The sequence below is a fragment of the Pseudopodoces humilis genome, chromosome 5 (assembly GCF_049639895.1).
Source record: "Pseudopodoces humilis isolate 2021_Gansu_Grassland_sample_001 chromosome 5, ASM4963989v1, whole genome shotgun sequence".
NCBI classification, from domain to species: Eukaryota; Metazoa; Chordata; class Aves; order Passeriformes; family Paridae; genus Pseudopodoces; species Pseudopodoces humilis.
The window spans coordinates 59156565-59182234 of record NC_142204.1 but is presented as its reverse complement, the minus strand read 5'-3'; the positions used below and the strand labels follow the sequence as shown (position 1 = coordinate 59182234).

The 25670-nt window shown below is 38.9% G+C and overlaps 1 protein-coding gene across 1 annotated transcript; it reads left to right on the top strand.

The window, feature by feature from the left end:
* The first annotated feature begins 1045 nt into the window (after positions 1 to 1045).
* SLC26A4 (solute carrier family 26 member 4) lies at positions 1046 to 25230 on the top strand. Its single transcript, XM_088055604.1, has 20 exons — positions 1046 to 1215; positions 1542 to 1681; positions 3861 to 3971; positions 5594 to 5784; positions 6236 to 6400; positions 9041 to 9193; positions 9300 to 9382; positions 10332 to 10479; positions 12822 to 12935; positions 13697 to 13774; positions 13970 to 14065; positions 15492 to 15598; positions 16904 to 16973; positions 17293 to 17385; positions 17482 to 17577; positions 18455 to 18685; positions 20125 to 20179; positions 20501 to 20646; positions 21825 to 21908; positions 22413 to 25230. The coding sequence occupies exons 1-20, from the start codon at positions 1061 to 1063 to the stop codon at positions 22434 to 22436; spliced, it is 2340 nt and encodes a 779-aa protein (XP_087911730.1). The 5' UTR covers positions 1046 to 1060; the 3' UTR covers positions 22437 to 25230.
* Positions 25231 to 25670: the final 440 nt, after the last annotated feature.

Genomic DNA, 25670 nt, shown 5'->3' with positions numbered 1-25670 from the left:
TTGGTGCTGTACCCTCAGTGTGTGTCCTCAGCATCTCTTCGATGTTGGCTGAAACACTGGCACCGATTCTTATTTCAGTAAGTCTTCTTGGTGAGGAGAACTCGTGCTTCGCTCCTGCAACGTCTTTGCTAGGCTGTCTTCCATATGTATGGTAGAAGAGCTGAAATGTAGCCAGCAGTATTCAGCATGCTGGACTGACCTTTTCAGCCCCAGCGTTATCTGTTATTCTAAATTATGACAGGGCTGCCAAGGAGCTCATTCCCTATGAGCCTCCTTCAGCAAACCAGAAGCTGCAGCCCTGGGCCACCTTCTGTCCTTTCAGGTGTGACGCAAATAGCCTGTGGGGCCTGAGCCACTTCTTCCCACCAAAGCTCCTGCGTGAGCTCGGGGTGGTTTGGAAAGCAGGTGCTGTTTATTAGGCAGTTATATCTATGCAAGGAGATGACTCTCAGTACTTGGGTCGTGGGACACAGCAGGGCTCTGGGAACTCTAAGGAGGCTCCTGTGCGGGCCAAGCGGCGTGCGAGAGCGGCTGGTCCTATCTCGTTCCCTCAGGCTCGCCTTAACAGCGAGCACTTTGGCCGGCCGCCGCCGGGCAGGTGGCTCTTCGGGGCAGAGGCCATCACCTGTCGCGGGCTCGTGTGCGTGCAGCAAGCCCCGCTCCGCACGCCCCGCAGACATTCCCCCGCCTGCCCGCGGGCCGCCGCCTTTGAAGTGCAGCCCCTGCCTGAGGGGACGGGCGCTGTGGCTCGGGGAGCGCCGGCCGGAGCAGGGCCGACGAGGGGGCACCGGGCGGCGGGGGGAGGGCGGACCTAGGCGTCGCCCGGGCCGGCCCGGAGCCGGGTCTCTCTGTTTCCCCGTAAATAAAGCGCCGGGCCGTGGGCGGCCGTATAAATGCGGCTGCGGCGGGGCCGGCTCGCCCTGCCCCAGGCCGGGGAGCGGGCGCGGGCAGAGCCGTCGGAGCCGCGGTTCAGGACGCGGACAGCGCTGCGGGGCCGCGGGCGCGGCGGCGGGGCCGGCAGGGGGGGCCGCGCTCGCCGCCCGCCGGCTCAGGCGGGGCCATGGCCGCGGGCGGGCGGGCGGCAGAGCCGCTGCCCGAGCTCAGCCACTACGTGGTGGCGCGGCCCATCTACAGCGAGCCCGGCTTCCAGGAGGAGAACGAGCGGCGGCCGCCGCTGCCGCCCACGCTCCGCGAGCGGGCGCAGGCGGCCTGCAGGTGGGTCCGAGCGGCGGGAGGGAGCCGGGGGGCGCCGTCCCGGGGCCACGAACTCCAGCCGCCGAGGGATGAAGAGCCCCGCACGCCGGGCTGCGGGCAGACGCGTCCCGGCTCCCCTGCGTACCGCAGCTGCCCGCGGGCTGCTTCCTCAGAGAGCCCTCTTTTGACACCACTTCGTGCCCCGTCCCTGTCTGGAAGACAGGACTGTGACAGCCACTGCCCCTTAAATTTAAATGTGCATCAGCTCAGCTCTCTGTCACTCTGGGGTTCTTGGGGCGCTTCGGTTGCAGCTCCGTGGGGTGCGTTCATCACTTGTTTTCTCGCAGATGTTCAAGGAAAAGGGCCTTTCAGATTGCCAAGTCCTTTCTGCCCATCCTGGAGTGGCTGCCCAACTACCGGGTGAAAGAGTGGCTGATCAGCGACATCATCTCGGGGCTCAGCACCGGCCTCGTTGCCACCCTGCAAGGTAAAGCCGGGCATGCCGGCGCTTCGCTCCCCGGGACGTCCCCATAAGGGAGCCGGCCGAACACGGGGACGTTAATGCAGGTGGAATTACAAATCTGAAGCTTGTTATTTAATACTAGATATTAGGCATTATTTTGCAATAAATAATTTATGGTTTTAATTTATTCCTTTTTCTTTCCTTGGCTAGAAGATTTAAATTTCCTGTGATGTGCTATAAAGATGTATTTAACTTTTCTTCCAGGCACTTTACTCAAAGAGTATTTATTTTGATATTTAAAATTTTAATGACATTGTGATATATCAGATAGGTCGTGTGGTCTTATTTCTCTTTCTTGGTTGTTTAAGCCTATAGTTCTTCTGCAACTGCCTACAAAAATCTAGTTATTCACCTAAAATAATCAACCTTGATATCTACTCCTTTTTGAAATTCATCTCATAAGGTTGTTCAGGTCTCTGAAGACAACCCTCAAAGAGGTGGTGATGTATTCACATTTTTTAAAAAATTTAACTTGATGAATATTTAGAGTACATGGCTTGCAATATTAAGCTTTCCTTAATTCCTTATTCTTCTTATTAGTAAAGCTTTCTGCAGATGAACAAATAGGAAAATGTCAGAAATTTGTTCCAATGAGCTACTTAAGGAAGACTCAGAGGGCAGAACCATCCTGCCTGAGGCAGCATCCAAGACAAGACTGACTATAACCCTGACACATCCACCACACTCATTTCTTTAATCTCACCATTAATTTATCTAATCTTACACAGTTTTCACAATTTTTTTAGGACTGCAGCAGGCAAAACTAGCTGTGACAACCCCACACTTTCCCTCAATGGAAATTAAGTGTTTGCAGAAGGGGACAAAGATTTACATTGGGAACAAAGAAAGCAGTTTACGCATGCCCGATTAGACACAAGTATTCCCTCCTGTCTGTTCCCTTGGAGCATGCTAGGAAGGCAGACTGTCAGAAAAAAAAGCATTACAAACTTCTGCCCCAGGCAGGGGGTGACCTGAGAAATAAAGGAAGTGATTCTTTCCCAAAGAAGAATGTCAGAGCTGGAAGATCTTTGCTGAAGGTAGTGGCACAGTTACAGGATCCCTGTGCCTTTTTAAAATGAACTGGGCTGGATGGACCTTTCATATTACTTATAATTGCTGTTGTGCTTATACTATAACCTCCTTATTTATTCTTTTTTTCAGTGGCCTGATTTTGTCTTAATTAGAATCCATTTGTAAAACAAAATTTTTAAATATACTGTCTGGTCTCCCACCTGTGCATTAAAAAAAAAAAAGTAGAAAAAAAGGGGAAAACCCAAATTAATGCAAATCTACACCTAGCTATAATTAAAAAAAAAAAAAATCTGAAATTTTAGAGCATGCATTACAGGAAAAATTGGCCAAAATATTTACAAAAAATAGAGGCTTCTGGGATCTTGAGGCCCCTCAAGTCCCTAATTCCCAGCAATTACGTGTATTGCTCACAGTCCTCCCATCACCCACAGTAGTACGACCAGGACTTCAGTTGTTTGAACTCTTGATGGGTTTTGGAGAATCTTTGAAGGAGAATACTATACTCTGGCCAATATGATTTTGAAGGCAATTTTTTTTTTATTGCTTGCTGGATTTGACATCTTGCTCAGGTATGCAAAGGAAGAAGAACCGAGACTCTCAAATTTATGTGACTTACTATTGGTAGATTAGTTTTTAAGCTGCTACTGGGAAAAGAAGTGGCCCTATTTTCACAAGAGCTGAAGATACTCTGAAGCATGTTTGTCATGCAATAATTCAGAGTCTTGCCCTTGAAATTTCTGTCTGTAACTAGAACCTTCACATATCCTCCTTTTCTCTCTAGAGGCAAGCTCTCTTGCAACGATGTTCTTACTTAAGTTTCCTATCTCAGCCTGTGTATGGGGCTACCTATGCAAATATAGGAACATCTTTCAGTACTTACTCTGGTATTCAGCTACCAGCATGGGATATACAGTGATTTACAGCCCTCAATACTCACTCACTCACTCACTCACTAACTCACTCACGTGTGCCTGCAAATGACTTACAGACAAAACATATTCTAAAGTGCATCTGGACCAAAGCAGTAAATCTTTCTGAAAGTCTGTTCTAGACAAGATAGTAGATTGCTGAGAGATTTTAAATGTGATATTTTGATGATCTATCATTTCAGGTTTGGCATATGCTTTGCTGGTTGCAGTCCCTGTTGGATATGGTCTCTATTCTGCTTTTTTCCCCATCCTGACATACTTTTTCCTGGGAACATCAAGGCACATCTCAGTTGGTAACTGCATGTGTTCAAGTTACAGTGAATTATCTATTACAAAGTGCTAATCCTTACTGCAGACATTTATATTTCATACAATATAACTATTTTCTGAGACAAATTTGCTGTGGTGAATATTAATATTGATGGATCTTGGGAAATTAAAGCTTATTTCTGCTTTATACAGGCAATTGTGCATAATAGCTAACTTCAGGTATGCCCCTAGTTTTTGCTTGAATTTGTGCTGAAGTTTAAATCTACACTCTATGCAAGAAATGACAACATCAAGGCCTCAGTAGGCAGTATGAATGACAAACATTTCATCTATCAGCTAAAGCTCAAGATGGCTAAAACAGAGCTCTTTTAGTCTTCTCTACAAGCCTTACTTGCTGCATCCTTTTTTCATTACTGTGGACAGTATCTTCTTCTTGCCTGTCATGGAGACCCAGAACTTGTGTATCCACTCCAGCCTCACTCTAGGTCCTCACACCAAGGCTATGGGTAATCCTTGTTGATTCTTTCTGAATACTTTCTTTAGAATATGAGGTTTGTTTCCTGTCAGTTCTTGCATTTAAAATTCTTTTACAGTGTGATCACTGAAGTTCCTTCTTCTTCATTCTAACAAAATGTAGTCTTTCCTTGTTCATATCTACCAAGAAATATATTGTTTTCCCCTCCCAGAGCTTTGGCATGATACTACACTTATTCATCAACTTTTTTCTCTGCTGCATCAAAAATCTCTGTATGTTTGCTCAACTTTGTTAGCCTCTTCCTACCCTACGAAGCAGCTCACATTTGCAATTCAGATCTGATTTATTATGTCTACTTATGGTGGCATTCCTACTTTCTAGATTATCAAACACTCCTTTTTTTTATGCTTTTCCCAATGTTCTTATTCATGAAGTGTTCTCTAAGGTACCTGTAAAATTAACTTAACCTTCTTTGGGAGATTTCGTGACATTTTCCTTTTCTGCATAATTTTAGTAAATAACTGCAACAAATATGATTACTTTTAGATTGTTTTGCTGACACAATGATCACTTTCTCTGTACCTTGCCCGAAGTATAGTTTCAGTCATCTTTAGCCAATGTAATAGCACAATACTGCCAAAAGATGTGGTCCTACCCACTGGATCATGTTCCTGCCACAACCATGGTGTTGAGATCCCTGATCATGTGGCAAGCTGGACCAGCTGAAAACTAACCATGACTAAAAAACAACCAACCAAAAAAACCACAAGCAAATAAAGAAACCCCAAAACTTAAAGATATAAATATTGCTTTCACCGGGATTGGTGATTGTCTGGTTGTGATGCTGATACAGGGGAGGTGGTTGGAGCATGCTGAACATGTTGCCCCTTTGGCCTTGGTACAGCCCTAAGTTGGCTCAAGCAAAGCATGGAACCACACTTGTATCTGTATGTAAAACATAAATTATTTAAAGACGGAGCAGTATTTAAGGAAGGTGCAGTATTTTTGTCTTATGTATACAGTGCCTGCAGCTCTTGGTCCCCTAATAGTACCAATGTATCCCAGTTACAATTTTACATGGTTTTTCTGACCTGGAGTTTCTTGTCTAGTCTGATAAATGCATTTTTTCAATGTGTGTTAAACTTTAGTGTGTTCTGTTTGTCATTACAGGTCCATTCCCAGTAGTCAGTTTGATGGTGGGATCTGTTGTATTGAGCATGGCCCCTGATGAGAATTTTCTCATAGAAGGCAGTAATGCTACAGGGACTAATGGCACTGGGGCACTGATAGACACTGAATCCAGAGATGCACAGAGAGTGCTGATTGCTAGTACTCTCACATTCCTGGTTGGAATTTTACAGGTAAAATAGCTGACTTGAAGACACAAGGTTGACCCTGCTTTAATGTTAATGGCAGGAAAATACCTACTACAGCAGTCAGACATTTTCCTGTAGCAAAACACGAAAATGAAGGAAAGTTGTCCCAAACCTTTAAAAGCTTCTTATCCTCTGTACAGTCTCTGACAGCATAACTGGGAGCACAGAGAACAGAACAGCCCTTCAATTGCAGACCAGAAGACCTGCATGAAACTGAGTACTAATGGTGCATATCCTGGAGCTTCCTTTCACACATTTCTTCAGGTCCCTTTATTTCCTTGGATGGACGATACTAAGCTACACTAGGCTGAAATGGGGGAAATATGGACTTAAGACTCTGCATCAACAAAGAGAAAAAACAAAGCATAAGAAATCTCCAAATAAAAGTGTACATTTTTGATATTTAATAAGCTGTTATTCTTCATGATCTTTCCAGGTTATATTTGGAGTTCTCCAGATTGGTTTCATTGTGAGGTACCTTGCAGATCCACTAGTTGGCGGATTCACAACTGCAGCTGCTTTTCAAGTGCTTGTGTCACAACTGAAAATAGTTCTGAATGTTTCAACTAAAAATTATAATGGTGTCCTTTCCATAATATATGTAAGTATGCCCTTCTAATTTGCTTTAGTTTTATGACAGATATTTTTATATAATTGCATATCTTCTGCTTCCATTCCACACAGGGATGGTTCATTTATATGGTGGTAAGTATAGGGCATTCCTTTAGTTCTCACTTTCATGAAGATCTGCAGCTGTTCATTTATAGCTGTGGAGCTATAAGCAGCTGCCTTTGGGGTTTCCCAGACAGAAAGTCTAATTGCCATCTTGAAGTCATTTACAGACAGCACTTTTTCACATGAAGTTTAAATGTGATTATCCAGAAAAACAGTTTTTCACTTCTGGAGATTATAGTTTGTCTCATCCCTTTCTTTCTCACTTATTATGAAGGACATTTGATCATTTATTGACCCTGTCAGGTCATCTCCCAAAGCTGGCAGTCCCAAGGCTCTTTACACTTAAACCAGCAGGTCATTCTGGTAAAGGGCATCGTTCTCCATTTCACACTGTAGCCATGCATGTGAATACCTAAAGGATGCAGATTCCCACCCTTTGACCAGGTACCTAATGGTTAGCAAATGTGAGGCTGACTGTTGCTGTCACAGCCCCATTTGTTGATTTTATAGAAAAATTGAGAAATTTATAGATTTTATAGCTATAATGGAGAAATGTTTTGGCTGTGTTATCCAAATACTGAATTCCTAGAGGTCTTGTGTCACAGAATAGTATCCTTTTCCAGGGAAATTATTCAGAGTTGTGTCACTGACTTCAGCATGAAAGTGTCCAGGTTCACAGTATTTTAGATTTTCCATAGCACTTCATATTAGAGTAGCAGATTTCTAAAAGAGGCTGTTCTAGGGGAAAAACAATTGGAGGTTTTACATGCAAGTTCTGGCAACCAGACTAGCAAAAATACAACAGACATCTAGATTAACAATAGTAGGATGAATATAACTATATTATAAGGTAAAAATTAAAAAAGAAATCCGGAGGACTATTTGTGGGGGTAAAAAGTTATTATCTTATGGGCCTTTTCAGAACTAATAAAAAGTCTTCCCCTCAGAACAAGGGAAGTTAGGTGAGACAAAGTACTATATAAGAGATCTTACAGCTGATCTGTCAGAATGATGAACTTGTTAATCCAGCATTTTTTTTCCATCTCTTTGTTTATTGAATGTATTGTATTTAGTATAATACACTTTTTAAAAGGACTAAATAGTTCTTCCAGCTCCAGCAAGCCTGAGTGGGATGCTGACTTTTTAGGTTAAAGTTCAAAGCTTCTGTGGCGTCACAGGTGAGCCTGGTCAATGTGTTTGTAGATGCACGTAGAGCAAAGAAATTGTTATTTCTGGTCTGCTCAAACAGTGATTTTCTGTGTCTGCTTCAGCAAGTTTTGGACTTGCTTCAATAGTGTTGTTTAACAGACTGCAACAGCAAGCATCTGACATTAGCAGAATCCACAACCAAAGTTAGGACATTACTGTTTCCTTGTGAAGGGAAGCAGTGTAAGAGGTGGTCAGCCGTTCTTATGGGATCTGTGGTAAACAGTAGAATGGGCAAGAAATGGCTTCAGTCAACCAAGGGACGTCATCTGATTCAGTGTTTCAGGAAGGCTTCTTTAGCTTAGAAAACATAGCTGATTAAGCACTTAGATGTTATATTTCCAAACCAAAGCCTGTTCAGAAGGGTAGGAGTAGTGCTGCTGCTACAAACCTCCTCTTATGTTTAAACCAAAAGCTCATTACTGGGGGAGATGACCAGGATACAAGAAGTGTGGCTCTAGCCTCTTTTCTACCAGTTCTGCTACAGCTACTTCACTATGCATGGGATTACATTTTCTTGGAGACAGGAGGCAAGTGAGAACTACCCTGATGCTTTGGAGGAGGACAGAGGTGTATTTGTGACTTTTCTGTAATCATCCCTTCATGTTTTCTCTGTACAATAACTTGTAATAAACAATAGGATCAAGCAAGAGCACAGGAAGGGTAGAGAAGGGAGCTGCCTATTGCAGCCCAGTTGTGAGTGCTCCAGTCTGGGGCTGAACTCTGTTGGGAGGGTTAATTTACTGTAGAGTGGGGTAGTGGCTGCTTTTCTGAAGTGCAGGAGTCTCCATAGCCAGGCAGGACCTGTGTGTTCACACTCATTCTCTGTTAGTCAGCAGTGGAAATAGGAACCATGTGAGGCACAGACCACGTGTACTGGGCATGCAGTGAAACAGAACTTTGCTCATGAGTCTGCCAACTCTCTTTATAAAAATGAGGATCTCCCTTGCTATTTGTCAAAGTGAAGAAACTATAGATCTTCCTTTCCTTGCTCTGATACAGGTAGAGGTAAAACACAGGTAGAGAGTTAGCTCTTTTTACTTAGTAATAATTGACTAGAAACTGGGAAGCAGAAGCCCCCTATGTGGACAATTCTTGCAATTATGCTTTTTCCATTAAATTATTAAATATATTTTAAATATAATTTAAATTATTAAATATATATATTATATAATGTATTAAATCCATTTACTGATTCTGTAGCACCTTGACAATACATTTTCCTCAGGCTTCTCCAGGCTTGAATGAAGAATTTACTTGGCCTCCTCAAAAACCCTATGTGTCTGAATTGTCTCATGAGTATTTGCACATCCTTCAAGTGTTCATGGGTTTGTTTTGTGTTGTCATATTTATTTTTCAGACTCTTGTTGAAACATTTGAAAAAATTGGTACCACCAACATTGCAGATCTTATTGCTGGACTCCTCACCATTTTTGTCTGCATGGTAGTTAAAGAAATAAATGATCGGTTCAAACACAAGATACCTATACCTATACCCATAGAAGTTATTGTGGTAAGCAAAGGGGCATAACAAAAGCTGAAAACAGATAAAGTGGATGGGTCTAGCTACAGGAAGACAGGGATTCTTTTTAAGTCTTAAAACTGTTGTTTTATTACAGACAATAGTGGCCACTGGCATTTCATATGCTGCCGACTTGGAAAAAAAATACAATGCAGGCATTGTCAAGAGCATTCCAAGAGGGTGAGTGTCTTTGTTTTGGGGGGAAAAGGTACTATTTTAATCAGCTAAAAATGACTGTAGTAAGAGAAAATGCATAAAAGAAACATTGAGAGCTGTAACCTGAGTTTAGAACTCAGACATGGAGATTTTCTGAGTTTTACTTCTATCAATTATGCCACCTAAATATGTTGCCTAGCTTTCCTTCTTCTGTAAAACAGGCTTAGGAATGTCTATCTAATTGATGAAGTCTATCCGAAAATTAATTGCTTCCTGCTCATAAAGTGACTACAGACTATGGAAAATAGTTGTAAAAAAATAAGGATTTTTAATAAAGAAATTCTGCCTAGATTTAATTTCTGTAATCCTGAGTTATCCCACTGCAGTTCTTATTCATGCTGCTACTGTTATCCAAATCAACTTTGTCACTTCCATACACATAGGAGCAAGGATGTTGAGGATTACACTGGTAGAGACTTCCACTTGAAAGATTCAGAGCACTTCACAGTAGTAACCTTCACATTCCATTTGGTATTCAGGGCTTAATTAATTAAAATTTGTGGAAACACAGTAGGGGATAAAATGCTTCTGAGATCTTACTGAAGAAGCATGTTAACAATAGTATGACGTGTCATTAACATATTTATGTAATTCATCATACTATTCAATGCATTCTTTATTCGATGCTTCAAAAAATGTAGTTTTTCACTTTGCTATCATAAGGCCAAATCTCAGTCATGCTGAGAACAATGGGAGCTTTGTTGCTGACAAATAGCATCAGGATTTGGGCTGGGGTGAGCTAGATAAGCGTGTACTGTATGTCAATGGGCTGTTTCCACCTTTTTATTAACTTGAAACATTACACTTCATATTATAAGCAACCTGTATGCCTCTGCCTCAAACTCCTTGACAGTTCTGGTAAGAACAGAATTCAATCAAAGTTGGTAACACTAATATATTTTCTAAATGCTAGATTTTTGCCTCCTGAGCCTCCAAATGTCAGCCTGTTTTCCCAGATGATTGCAGCCTCCTTTTCCATTGCTGTTGTTGCTTATGCTATTGCTGTATCTGTGGGGAAGGTATATGCAACCAAGTATGACTATGCTATTGATGGAAACCAGGTATGTATAACCAAATAGTTTATAAACATAGTGAATGTAAAACATGTTGACCTATGTAGCCAAATGAAAACAACACCATTCACACACATTTTTCAGACAGGCACTGAAGTCTGATAGGTGAAAGTCTTTCAGGTCTTGGAAAAAAAAGTTAGCTTAAATGGACACACAGGGATGAGCCAGATCCTTTTTCAGTATGGCTTTTTCATGCTCTTTCATTCCTTCTGTATTGGTTTAGTGACTGCAGTAGCTCTAAAAGGGCTGAGCACTGTAAAGGGGAATTTTCTGTTGATGTCAAGTTTACATGGCCTAACAACCTACTTTCCATTTCCACTTGTAATGCATATTTTGAGGTACATTGAGTGGGCAGATGAAAGCAATATCAAGCTAAGAAGTTGCTGTGGACAGCTTTACTTAGGCTTAGTCTTCATGCAGGATTTGAATCAGCTGAACTTTACAGTTAATAAATTATTGTACTTCTCAGCATGACACCAGTTACATCAATATAACTATACTTGTAACCTGATAGATCAGTCCTGCAGCTTCACAAAAGAAGTTAATGTGTACCAGCATATGAACGTGCTGGAGTAGCTGTGTGCACTAAATGGCTGAACTGTTTTAAGCATTAGTTTCTAGGGGCACAGAGCTAGAATGTGACATGAGTTGTGCATCTCAAGCTCTTACAGGATTCCTGCATTTGTTCAATGTCTTCACTGGGGGTTATGTTCCTTGGCCATGGTGTGGAATTAAAATGTCAGAAAGCTTCCTTCTCCTGCATCTGTGCTAATTTTTAATTTTATCCTTTGAGCATATTAGAAAATGCCCTCACTGCAACAAATAGATGAGTACTTTGTTTAATGAGTCCTTTATTTTAGTACTAATAGATTACATAAAGTTTGAGTTTAGAAACACTGCTTTGCAGTATATAAGAAAATTATGCTTCTGTTTGTCAGTTTACAATCCTCAAAGGTCATATCTGGTAACACTTGGTCTTAAAGTTGACCAAAATGCACCAACTTTCACTTTAATAAATTTCAGAGAATAATACATAAGCCTAGAAGTTCTGTTTATGTTGTTCTGTTGTTGAATATGTTGTTCTGCCAGCAGTGGTGTGCTTCAAATATACTGATTAAATACTGGAGTAGAAGAATTAGTTTATAAAAGCAAAGTGCCTTCCTTTCCTATGTTACAAATTTTACATGTAGAAAATACTAAATGCAGCCCAGGATGATGGGCAAATCATCATTTGATCTGGAGAAGCTAAAGTAACACCATAAAAGCAGGTAGTAAAATAATTTTGAAGGACGAGTTGATACTATTATCTACCAATGTCTATATTGTCCTCATATATCCAGATTATTAACACCTAAGAACACTAGGAACTACACCTCCAATATTTTCTCACAGATCACAGTGGTTACATTTGAATAGGCAGGAAATTGTTTAGGTCTGTTCCTGCTCTTGTAGCTGGAGCTAAATGAAAATTTAGAGGAAGTTTATTTTTGTAGAAAAGAAGGGAGACAGTCAAAATCAAATCTTAAATTATATTTTAAAAAGCTTGCAGTGAGTAAAAAGCTCTTGTGCCTGTGTCAGCTGAGTGAAAACAATGTTTCTGTCAATTATATGGGGTTGATTGCAGACAGCTCCCAAATTTTTTTATTTCCCAGCAGAGGGATGGCCCATATCCCAGGATATAAAGCTCCCAGGGTCCTTGTCACTTGAGCAGAAAAAACAGCATCAGTAGGTGCCGGCATCTGTGACCCGAGGGCAAATCTATGAGAATGCTGCCTGAGACTCAGCATGAGCTCATTGGGATGCTAAGAGTGAAAAACTTCTGACTCAGCAAACCAAAAGTTTTCAGTGAAACTGTGTTTTATTGCAAAGTTCCTTAATTGTTCTGCTAATAATACAATGCTTTGCATTAGTTAAAGACTTGTCTAAACTCAGACTATTGTACTGATCAAAATAATTTGTTTAGCTGATGATACCTGGGAGTTAAATTTATTCTAGTACTCATTTCTTGATGCAATTATTCCAGTGTAATTGTTATAAATGTTATGTTTGGTAACATAGATGGAAGTAAGCTTTAAACACCTTTGTACTCAGATGAGTATGTCCACTTCAGGGGGAGTATACCAGCATCTTTGTGTTGGTTTCCAAACAGAGGTAGCTGCACTGGCACAAGAGGAATTTGTGTAAACATTTAACAGCTATTACTAACTAATACTCTTCTTAATATTATTTTGCTACCTACTTTATCAACTACTGCAGAAGCTATTGTCTTTCTCCATTGAAAAACTGTCTTCAGGCATATTTATTTACGGCATTATCCAATTCTCTTTCAGGAATTTATTGCCTTTGGGTTCAGCAACATTTTTTCAGGTGCCTTTTCTTGTTTTGTTGCAACTACCGCTCTTTCACGGACTGCAGTCCAAGAAAGTACTGGTGGAAAGACTCAGGTAATGACCTCTTCTTACTAGTACTGTGCACAAATATATTTTATTTTGTGTAGTGCAGATTTCACCATGAGATGAAAACAGTCCTAAGACAATCGCATTGCTGGCTCATGGAAAGCCATGGGTGTCTTAGCAGCTCAGCTCTAGTAGTGAATCATTTTTGTAGCTCTGCCAGAAGAGGGCAATCAAGTTTTACATAGCATGTACCTTATGGGTCAGAAATCTTCTAACTCTAGTTCCCCAGAATTTAATTTCCAATTAGAGGACTGAGTTTGTCACAGTAGGATGTGGGAGGAAATCTCTCCCAGCTGGCCATATCTTTAAGCTCCCATGTGCTGGCCTGAGAAGCTCTGCCATTTGCTATTCATCATCAGCCATGGGACGTCTTTGTCATGTTGAGTAAATGACTTTGTTTTACTAAACTACAGTTGTGTGGCCCTTAACAGTGAAAAACTACAGGTTATGCAGCAGCTCCTTTCCCAGCTTACACACAGTCTGCTCCATTCATCTGTCTCTGTAACATAACCCCTCAAGAGCCAGTACCTTGTGTTTGTTTAGATTTCCTGCTTAAGTGAATTCCCTCTGTGTTAGCTGAAGCACATAATGGTTGCCCGTATATGCCTAAACACAATGACACTTTGGCAGGTCTCCCTGTTCCGAAAGAAATGTAATGTGCAACTGTTGTGTACCTTTTTCTTTGTAATCCTAGAAAGAGATGATAGACTCGTAGCAAGTTCATTTCCTATAAACACTTTTCTTTGCAGGTTGCTGGTATAATCTCAGCTGGGATCGTTTTGATTTCTATTGTTGCCCTGGGGAAATTGCTGGAGCCCTTACAAAAGGTACTGTACTCTTCCTCTGCAGCACAGCTACATCAGATCCAAATGCTCAACTATGATGGGCAAGATTAATATCCCTCTTTAAACTGTGGTGACTGATTCCAGACAGGGCTGTGGTTTATAGTGTGTCATACTGAGCACTATCTTCATATACATCTTTGCTTCTGAATACCACTTTTTCATTATTTTTCTCCACAGTCTGTGTTGGCAGCTGTAGTCATAGCTAACTTGAAAGGGATGTTCATGCAAGTGTTTGATGTTCCCCGTCTATGGAGACAGAATAAAGTGGATGCTGTAAGTAACCTAATTTTTTTTTTTCTCCTGAATGTTTTTGTCCAGTTTTGGGTTTTTTTACCTTTTAATGCCATCCAAATTTCTCTTAACTACCACATAAACAGGATTTTGGGGAGTTAACATCAGAAAACTTTTATATGCATCCTCAAAATGCCAATGCCATGAGATTAGTGAAAAATTCCCCATTTTTAGGTCAGTATTCTGCTAATCTTCTTTGTCCCCTAAACCCTGCAGTAAGAGTGCCAATCAGGGTATTTGTGTGCAGTGATAACTCCTTCATATCCCTTTCCATCATTTACAGCAATCTTGTGTTGATATGGCTTGAAAAGCAGAATAAAGATGGCATGTTTCCACCTTTACCATTCTGATCTTATCTTTTGCACTATTTAAATGAGTCAGAAAAGATGACCTTTCCTTAATTCATGTACATATATTTATGTTGTTACCACATGGACATCCCATTTGCCTGAATAATCTAAGCTAGTCCTGAGAAAATATGTTTTCTTGTTGTAGCAAGACTAATCCAAGCTAGAATTTGGATTCATTTGGCATGCTAAGGGATGTGTGAACAGGCTTTTCTTATGAACCACCATAATCATATCTCAGGGTACTTGCTCACATCTCCCATTGTATATTCTTTGGAACAGACCTTCACTGTGGCTCTTGGGGCAGGAAAATATTGCATGGATGACATTTTTTCCATGCAGTCCTTACTGTGACTAGATTTTACAGCGTCATTGGGGAGTACCTGTTTTAGACAGATCTCAAATATTTTAGTCAATCATTTACTGATTTACAGACAAAAGATCCCACTGACTTCAGTGAGAAGTGCAAGCACTCAGCTTTTTTAAAAATTGCATGTACTCCATGGGCAGTGATGTAAGAAAGAGCTGAGGAGTGCACTTCAACTGTTCTGCATGAATATTCAGTGGAGATCTTAGAGAAGTTCCATCAACCTGTTAATATTAAATACATCTCTTTGCAACAGTTCTTTCTGATTCTTAGATGTCACTGAGGAATCCCCTTCCTTCCCTATATGTCTGCATGGGGGGCATCTTACAGTATTTTACATCTTAGTAAAATAAAACTCTTTTCAATTTTTAAGAAATATTAACAAAGATTGCCCTCATCGGAAATAAGTAAATGCAATGTTTAATTTCACCAAAGGAATCAGATCCTTAAAAAATACCGTTATGTTGAAAGCCTCCTTATTTCCTAAACAGTTAACTATGCCTAATAAGATAATGATGGATGAAAGCATCTTGGAGGAAGACTTTTGTGTGTAAGTCAGCTGATTGCTAATGTGCTAAAATCAGTTCCAGAGTTAAAATGTGCTTCTCATATTATCTGGTCTAGTGTTTATTTAGCATGATTAGGAGTCATATGTTAAAATTAAAACACTTTATGTTTGTTATTTCTTCTCCAGATGATCTGGGTTTTTACATGTATAGCATCCATCATTCTGGGACTTGATTTGGGATTACTTGCTGGACTTTTGTTTGGATTGCTGACAGTTGTGCTGAGAGTTCAGTTGTAAGTAATACAGTATCAGAAATAAGTCTTATATAATGAAAAAGTATGCTGAAACACAAGATGATTTTTATATCTGCTTGGGTTTACAAAAACTTTGAAATTAAAAAAATCTCTTAGAAAAAGACACTCTTTGTGTGCTATCATTTACTTACAGTGATAAAAGAGAAGATGCATTATTTTATCAGTATTTCATATCATGTTGGGCACTCTGGTGGTACTTAGCCATATGTTTTATATGCATCCACACAGCTGAGTTCTGAAAAGGGACAGGAACATTCTAGATCAAATATAAACAGATGTATGGCTTTTGTAATTAGTTGATCATGATAGTAACCTTCAGCAGGTAATATTACTACAGTATGTTGCACATGCTAATAGCCTTTTCACTTACTGCTTGTACAAAGACTGATTGTATGGCTGTAAAAGAAGAGCAAGAGAAAGCATGAGAATAAGAAAAAAAATTTGTGCTTCTGGCTGATTTGTTGCTGCTTAAAGAACATATGGAGTGGAATGGTGAGAAAAGGTGGATTTGAAGAACCTTATTTGGTCTTCTTGTTATTTTCCATTGATCTTATATCTGAAAATACAATATAACTTCTTTTCTTCAGCTTGCAGTCCAGAGAGTATGGTAACTAGCATTACCAAAGGATAGTTGCACTGTCAGCAAATGTCTAAAAATAAAGCCTTGTAAAAGTTGTTACATGATAATAGATTATAAAAAATTAAATCTGAATAGCCTCAAAAAAACATTCCCAAATTAAACTCAGATAATGTTAGCAAAATATAAGGGGGACATGAGGCCCTACAAATTTGAAAACAATTTGCTTCAACTGTTAAATATATATCTGACGACTGCAAAACATTTTGATTTTGTTGTTGACTGAAATAAAAATTAAAAAGGTTGGAAAAAAAAGATTTACATAATCTGAAAAGCATGTAAATGTATTTCAGTTGATTTGAAATGGAAAAAAGACATCTTTTTTTTCAGTGTAAAAAAATTGATTTTTTAAATTTCAAGCAAACCAATTGCCTTTTAAAATGTTTTTCTGGTTTGGGAAACCAATTGTTCACTCAGCTCTTAAATCAAAATGGTGCATTAAGTAGGCTGAGACCAAAGTACCTTGTTTTTATAAAGGCCCTTTCACTACAGTGATGCAAAGTAGCTGCAACACTTTTGCAAGTCTGTTAGTTTGGCATTAGAAGACAAACTACAGGAGTCAAAGACACTTTGTATGGAGCAATCCCTGCAATTCTGTGAGTGCCCAAGAATGACATTTACCTTCACTGTATTTTTATTTCTGTTAGTCCTTCATGGGGAGGCTTTGGAAACATTCCTGGCACAGACATCTACAAGAAAGTCAAGGACTACAAAAATGTAAGTCATTGCTGAGTTGTTTTCCTTCAGTCTACGTGTCAGTGTAAGAAAAGGTCGTGCCTTGCATATTGTACACAACTTGAATTTGGAAGTGGGGTCCTCAAAAATAACAAATTTCAGCATCATCTTCATCCAGATGGTTGGATCATCTTGCATGCTGGGGCTGTAAGCTTCTAAAAATGGAATCCCCTCAATCATCAACAAATCCATGCAATTTTTTTAAAATTAGATATGTAGTTGAACTGTTGAAACATTTAAACTGCTTCTTATTAGTCAAAATATGGCTGTTGCTGTTGAACCTTATATTATTTGGCAACAGGTTATAGAACCAGAAGGTGTGAAGATTCTCAAGTTTTCAAGTCCAATTTTTTATGCTAACATTGATGGACTGAAAAGCAGCCTCAAATCCACAGTAAGTGATAAATTATGCGTTTGGAAGCTTCTTAACTATCCGTGAGATTTCTTTAGAATTATACTTGAATTAAGATAATTTTGGTCCATTCTCTAGGTGGGATTTGATGCAGTCAAGGTATATAATAAGAGACTCAAAGCACTGAGGAAAATACAAAAGCTAATCAAGAAGGGAAAATTAAAAGCTACAAAGGTAGGCCTTTTTAAAACTATTTATTTCTATTTTTTCTCAAAGGATTACTGTTGAAGCTTTTTAGTTAAGGCTTAATTATGAATTACTCTGTACTCATCTTTAAAATAGAGATTAAAAGTGTGACTTGGTACATGGTAGTACAGTTTATAAGTAGCATACAGAATTTATAATACAACTTAGAGTTTTAATCACCTAGACCCTAACTTAGAGTTTCTAACTACCTGGACCCTCTCAGATCAAGTCAGGCCAGATGTTAATTAAGCATCGTTTAGTGTATCAATATAACAATCATAATCTAGACTTAAAAATTACACGAAAGAAGATGAGGCACCAGTACTCAGAGAAAACAAAAGACAGTGAAGGCATCCCTGGCCCTTGCGGGTTTCTCACTGTCAGCAGCAATTTTGGTCCAAATTTCCCACACAGGACTTGCCATACAGAGTGCTCTGTGCACTGTTACAGTTCCCTTTTCTCTGATGGGGTCACCAGCTACACCTGGTTGCCCACGTGCCTGGGACTTTCAAGGCCAGCAAGGAAAGGTGAGATCAGCCTGGTGCCCTGGAACCTTGAGGCTAATAGGGAGAGGAAGAAGAAATTGGTTTGATTTGTCTAATTGGTTCACAGGACCTTCAGGGCCTGAAAATTAAGGAAAAGGGAAGAAATACACAATCTGCTCAGCCATAGAGAATGGATTGCCTTATAAAATGGCATTAGTTATGCTAACCACAGTACCAGATTGGCAGCAGGAGATACTGGTCACAAGTGTCTGTCTTGTCAATTCCTTCAACAGAAGGTACTACAGGGTGGTATTTTCTATAACTCCCAAACTTTCTCCATGATTGAATTCTATATTCCATATATATCATCTGCACATTAGAATGGCATCATCAGTGAGCCTGGTATTAATAATGAAGCTTTTGAGACTGATGAGGAACCTGAAGACAACCAGGATCTTCAAGTTCCCACCAAAGAAGTGGAGATCCAGGTGGACTGGAATTCAGAACTCCCAGTCAAAGTAAACATCCCCAAGGTGCCCATCCACAGTCTCATTCTTGATTTTGGAGCAGTAACCTTCTTGGATATTGTAGCTGTGAGATCAATAAAAACGGTAAGGGCATTTTTTTCTGATGTTCTGTGAAAATGAAACTAGTCAGTAGTATGTAAATCAAGAGCTGTTATCTGAAGTTAATATCTGAGTTTTAAAAGGTATGGTGTTGAAAAATACCATCAAAATGTAAATATGAAAAATACTAGCAAAATGTAGAATATTGGCATGTATTTCAAGTGGGAAAAATGCATTCAAAGAACAATATGAAGGTTGCATATTCAAGTACTCAAAAAATTTAACTGCAAAATGTTGTCCACTTATATGCATATGTTATGAAATATTTTAGTTATATATTTTCTTTCCACATGCCTCCTGCTTTAATCTGGGCACAGGATGATGCTCACTCAACACAGAGGTAGTAAAAATTTCATCTTACCATCCCAATTCAGTCTTTAGCCACAAGATTTATTTATTCATTCCTTCATTTATTCATTAATTTTAATTATGAAGGAAGAATGATTCATTTTTTTAAAGTATTTTCTGTGGCTGGTATCAAGTTCTTCATCAACACTCCTAATTAATCTTCAAACTCACAGTACATAATAAGGAGATAATATTCCTTCCTAGAAAGAAGGAAATGAGATGTAAAGATTAAGGCCAAGTATTTCCATTATTTTTTGGTGCCCAGTTACAAGTGTGTAGGACCAGATTGTTCAATCTTCAGTATTTTCTGATATTTTGTATGTTCAGATTGATGCTTTCACTAACTTAATTTTGCAGTTGGGACTACTTAGCCTATCAATAAAACCAGATCTTTACCATGACTCAAGTTTATCAGTTAACAGAAATAGAATTAATAATCACCTCTGAAAACACTAATCTAAGAGACTTGGCTGCCACCAGGGAGCCAGGGGCATTCTAGTCTCCTGCCTTTTAACTAAATGAAATACAGGAGTAGTGTGTGCCTTGCATCAGCCTCCTGCCTAGTTATGTGGGAATATGGGGTTTGTTGACATGACTCTCTCTGTGTGTAGCTTTTTCATCCAACAACAGGCCCATCTGGTGCACTGCATGAGGGAAAAATCTGTGTAAGAAAACCTGCATGTGCCAGTGAATGAGTGTATCATATCACACATACATGGGGGAAATAAAGCTTGTGCAGGCCCATGTGATCTCACTTGGAGAGATGATTATTTGAATTTTGAGAACAGAATGACAACCTTAATTAGCAGCAATGCTTGTGCATGTAAAATGGATAGTTCCACTTACCTAGTTGAAGATAAGCCACTTCAGCAGCCAGGTACTTAACTACTGGATCTTTAAGTATAGCAGTACCTTAATTATGATGAATAAAGAAATTGTACTATGTGGAATGAAGACAGTCAGAAAAAAATGAAGTGTGTGTGCCTATACATTACACAGATGTACAGACATACATGTATTTTCTCCTTACAGACTTTATTTATTGATGTCCTTGTTGCAAACTTTTTTTTGTTTAGATAATTAAAGAGTTTGAGAGAATTGATGTGAGAGTATACTTTGCTTCATATCAAGGTAAACATCCAGATATTTCTACTTTCTCTTATGCAAAGAATAAAATGAAGGTGAGAAGGGATCTCTAGATGTGTCTGTGGTAGCATCTGCACTAATAAATATGTGAACTGTAACACTGATAAGCATTGTTGGCTCCATTGGGACGCAAAAAAGTCAGGGGGTGTAAAGGAAATATGGAAAGTAAAAATCAAGACTAAACTATAATTGATGGATTAATTTGGCTGAACATTTGATTTTTGACAGTCGCAACCATGTATTTTAACATTTATTTCTTAGATTACTTCATATTGTATAAAACTACTATGACTTTCTTTTATTCAGACAATCTTATATCTCAGCTGGAACGGGGTGCCTTTTTTGATGACACTGTCAGAAAAGACATATTTTTCTTGACTGTCCATGATGCTGTGCTCTACATAAGAAATCAAATGACATACAGTGACAACCAGGACCCTATATTTGAGAAGGTAAGCATATCCAGCTGTACCTTTCCCTTCCTCCATCATCTAGCACTCATTCTTGAAGTTTCCATGGCACATTTGAAAAGTAGACCTAGAACTGCAGGACAAAAAAAGTGGGAGTGTAGTAAACTGGGAAGCTTCTGTAGTAGATGAGTATTTTTCTAGATGAAAGGAAGGGTCTGTCAACTCCAGGAGCTTGCTAGTGAAAAGAATATGAGGAACAGCACATATGGAAAACACTCCATCCTAAGACACATTTTTTAATTTCTGACTACTGGCATCTTTAGAACCTCATCAGCTGGACTTTGCACTTGGAACATTATATTTAATTGTTATAGATGCAGTTTTCTTCAATGTGTCTGTAATACTTCTTTTGGAACCTGTGACACTATCTTGTGGAGAAGGGTTCTCTAATTTTAGATTATATGACAAATATTTCCTGCTTGCTTTAAGCCTGCTGGACTTCGGAATTGTTAGCTGCAATGAATAGTCATTCCCTGCTCCCTTTCCCAACACTCCATAGACTTCTGATCAAAGCTATAATCTCCCTCTACTTGGCATGGATGTGTATGGAAGATGTTCCACACTAGTGTTCATTCCTGCTGCCCTTCTCTGTGCATTTCCTCATTGTATTCTGTGTTTTTTTCAGATAACCAGAAGACTGTAGTATTTAAAGATTTGCTGCACTCTGCAGCATTTAAAGCATTTAAAGGGCCTTTATTAGGAAAATGGTCATATAATGTCCTCCTTTCTTTTCACCACAATTCCTTTCCTAGCAATCATTATTACAGTATAATTAATAAGTAGAATTAAATTTAATATTACTGATAATTAACTAGGATAGGATCCTTATTATAACTTTTTCATACTAATTTTTATAGTAAAGATTAACATTTTTATAATGCTATACAGCTTATAGCTGTATATGCTATAGAGTTTAAAGACAGATTTTGTTATTTTTACAAAGTTGTAACTAGTCATGTGAGCAGAGACAGGCCCAAAGGCTCTGCAGTTTGTAAGTTCCTCTCAGCTGAACTAAATCATCATCTTTGTCAAGGAACAGTAAACAACAGACTCTTCTAAGTTGTGGAAGTTATTTTAAGGTACTTCAGAGTAAAAAAACTCAATTTCAATGATATGGACAACCTGTAACTCATCATGTTTCTTAATTTCTTTCTACCAAGATTTCACTCATGCAGGAGTCTAAAGAACCCATAGAGTTCTCAGAAGCCAGCCAGCCTGATGATGAACTTGATGTTCAGGAAGAGGTATGCAATTCAGATATAAATGTGTCTATCCCTCTGCCTGTAGCCTTGAGTCATACTATGAGAGTATGGCCCTCGACAGGTACTTTCTCCATAAATAAATACCCTCTCTGGATACTGAATGTCACTGCTAAGTGGAGGAAGTCACATTTTTCTTAAGATGGTAGTGGATTATATCAGCTTAAGTATCTCTTCATCTCTCCTGCTTTAGGACTATTTTTGCCTTACACAGGCTTATAAATAGATCTTAACACAAGCTGGGTGCCTAAAAGACTTTGTAAGGTTTGAGGCACCAGAGTCCAAAATGATGATCAACCTTCCCCTTTCATTCCTCCTTTTAACACAGCAGACAGCTTCTTGCACAATCGGCACAGTTTACAGAAGTTGCTTTCTTTGTACTTTCACTGAGTTTTTAGTTTACACAAACATGATATTTTTCCCAAATGGTGTATACTGAGAACTAACCATGCCCTGTTTCTCTCCACCTTTCAAAACCCATTTCTCTAGGCTATGCGCCGTCTTGCTTCCTGAAGGACTGCTGGCACTGTCCTGCCTGTGAGCGCACAGCAAAATTCATGCACCAGTACTATCTATACCAGCATTTTCTGCTATGAAACCAATCTTTGCACTTGAAGAAAACCCTGATTGTTTGTCTGAATGATACAGATCTCTACAACTCTCCAAATTTTAGCTAACATTATCCCAGAAATATTCTGGACCTTGATTCTGCAAGCACTTTCTGCTATGATATATATTAATAAAAAAGAAAATCAGAATACTATTGTGAAAGATGTACTCAGTTTTGGGACTAGTCAGGCAGAAGTTGCACTACACTTTTATCAGTGTGTACAGGATGAAAAGCTGCTATGTTGTCTCCCCAGGAGAGTGGAAGAGACCAAAATCTTTGGATGGCAAGCCTTTTGTTCATTATTTTTACAAAGCCTAGTGAAAGGGCAGGAGTTTTAGCTGGCCAAGGCTTTGAATTTTACAACATGAGTGTGAGAATATGTGCTGTCAAGCCTTGAAAAATGTATCATGATCATTATTTTCAAGCAATTCCTTAAATTGCTGCAGGTAGTTGGATCACTGAAAGAGGTGACAGGTGAAACTGTCACATGAACAGGAAACAGCACTGAACTATAGGAAGTTTCAAATAGGAAGTTTCTAAAGACCTTTGGATATGGGTTCCTTAATTCTGTATTAATCCCACTGTAGCAAGCCTTGCACTACTATTAATGATTGTCCCTTAAATGAAGGACAGACAGATTATTTTGGCTAGATTACATAATCTTCATAAAGAGACCGATCATTACATAAATTAAGGAAAACCTTAGTCCCTGGGTACTTAATGGAATCTGTAAAACAGGCTGATACTGAGTGCAAGCAAGAAAGTCAAAATGTGACCTAGTATTGAGGTTTGGGGTTTTTTAATGGAATATAGCTGTATTTTTTGTTTAATGAATAGTTATATTTTTATAGAGATTTTTTCTTTTAATACTCTACATCAAACTGCTGCTGTTCTTTTACTTATGAAAGTTCATAATGCATAAGTGCAATAATTTACAAAAGATAAAGATTTGAGCAGCAAACTTTAATCCTTAACTAATGTTCTTAATTTTCATGAAGAAGGAATGTATTTTGATGGAAAACAGACTGCTACCTTAAATTTTTTAGCATTACATTATTTTTTAAAATGGGAAAAAACCCTGCATTGTGAGGAAACGGATAAAAACTAAAGCGTAAGAAATGTCCAGGTATAAAATGCCTTTAAGTTTAACCATGTGGAAAATTAGCTTCAGTGTATTTGATTCTCCATATTTGATTACATCATAGAAATTTTCCCACATCACAATGCACAGAGATTTCTGCTGCAGGTAACAGTGGAAAAAAAAATGTTAAAGCACTAAATAAATTATTCTGGCTTCAGGACCTGAGTGAACTCTACCAATGTCAGTGAAAAAAAAAAATCTATAAATTTCATCCAGTTGGACAGTATCTTGCACAGTAGGTAACAGCACCAAACTGGCATCTGTATTTTCTAGTTAAGGCACAGACTTCAGCCCTCACAACAGTGAAGTTTCTCAGTACAGACACTTGAACTTAGGTGATGTTGGTGCTCCAGTCCAAGCCAGCAAAGTGCTGTATTCACAATGGACATGGGCCATTTGTCCATAGGATGGGCATCTCCACCTTCTGAGAATGAGGCAAGTGTTCAAGAGGCAAATCAGACTTCTGCACCTCTTCAGATGGAACCATTAATTTCTATTGACACTAATGCTTCATCCCAGCCTGTAATTTGACAACTCACACTTTTAACTCTACCTGTCGAGGTAACACACTTTTAACTCTACCTGTCCTCCTCCTGTCCCCTTGCCAGCCTCTCACCAGAGGCTTGCACTTCAGCCCACCTTACTGGCCTGAAGACCCCATCAGGCCATGGCCTGTTAACCTCCTATTAACCTGACTACAGGAACAGTTGCCAGTGCACAAGGCCAGTGACATGTTTTTTAGAAGCTGTATTGCTTTTCTAAAACATACGTACATTTTAAGAAAAAAGTAAAATATTCTACCTGCTAAGTAAGCTTTCAGCTAATTGTTACACAGGAGACATCTGTCTACAGAGAAGATGGTGAAAAATGGTAGCAGTGAATTTTTTTTTCTCAAGAAAACATCTGCACTGTGAAGTGTGAGTACAGATTCTTACTTGACAGAGATGTCATTACATTATTTTTTAACTTTCTCTAGTTCTTGTCTGTACAGGTATTTAAAAAGCAATTAAATACTCTTCCAGTCTTCCAATTCCTTTCCAAATATGACATCTGATCTGGGATTAATTTTGATAAAATATGATAAAATGCACTTATTTTTGGCCTGTGTATTTGTTCTAGGCATGGTTGTTAATTTAACAGGCACAAAATATTAAACTTTTTCTGAAAAACAGCATTTCTCTCAAAGCCTACAGTGGCATAGAAAAAGAGGTAATATGCAGAATGCATTCAAATGCCTTAGTGGTTATGTGCTTAATTTTCCATGTATCCATCAAAAATAAGGATACCAAAATAACGTATTTTGCAACTAAGCAAAAATTCTCTACAGTTTTGTACTAATTAAAATATCTTTAAGTAGTGTAACTAGATGTGCTTATCTTTCTCCAGTAGGATGAAGTGGTATTTTTGTATGCATTTTGAGTATTACCGTTCTGTCTTTGCATGTCAGATATTAAATTTGGAGATGTATTTTAAGTTTTTTTACTTTTAAAAATATGCATTTGAAAAGTAATTGTACCCATTAACTAGAAAATAAAGTTGTGCATACTGAAAACGTACTCCTTGCATCTTTGCATTTGGGGTTTCTTATTGAGTTTGGGGGTTTTTAAGTCTTCTCTGAGTGAATTCCTATTATGGGGACATAAAGCACATTTTGAAGGGATCAATTTCACCATTCCTTTGAGTCTGTTTTGAGGATCAACAAAGACAAAAGGGAAAACCTGTTCCCTCTGCCTTGTGTGGGTAAGACAAGAAATGTTAGACTTTAATGGCAGCTTTTAAATGTTAAGGCTATAAAGATAATGAGAGACATTGTCTGTAGGGGCACAAGATTCCAATCCGTGAGGCTTTTAGTGAGACAATCACCAATCTGAAGTGCATGGAGTAGAGTTACCCGTGCTTTAGGGTTGTGGAAGGACTGCTCGAGGCCATTTTCTGCTTATAACCTATGACTTCGTTGTATTTTTCTTTCCTTTCTTCAATGCCATAGAAACACTTA

Coding starts and splice junctions, on each gene's coding strand:
- SLC26A4 (XM_088055604.1), top strand. CDS start 1,061: ATGGCCGCGGGCGGGCGGGCGGCAGAGCCGCTGCCCGAGCTCAGCCAC. Junction 16,974..17,292: donor AAGTCAAGGACTACAAAAAT/GTAAGTCATTGC, acceptor ATTTGGCAACAG/GTTATAGAACCAGAAGGTGT. Junction 17,578..18,454: donor GAAAATTAAAAGCTACAAAG/GTAGGCCTTTTT, acceptor TCTGCACATTAG/AATGGCATCATCAGTGAGCC.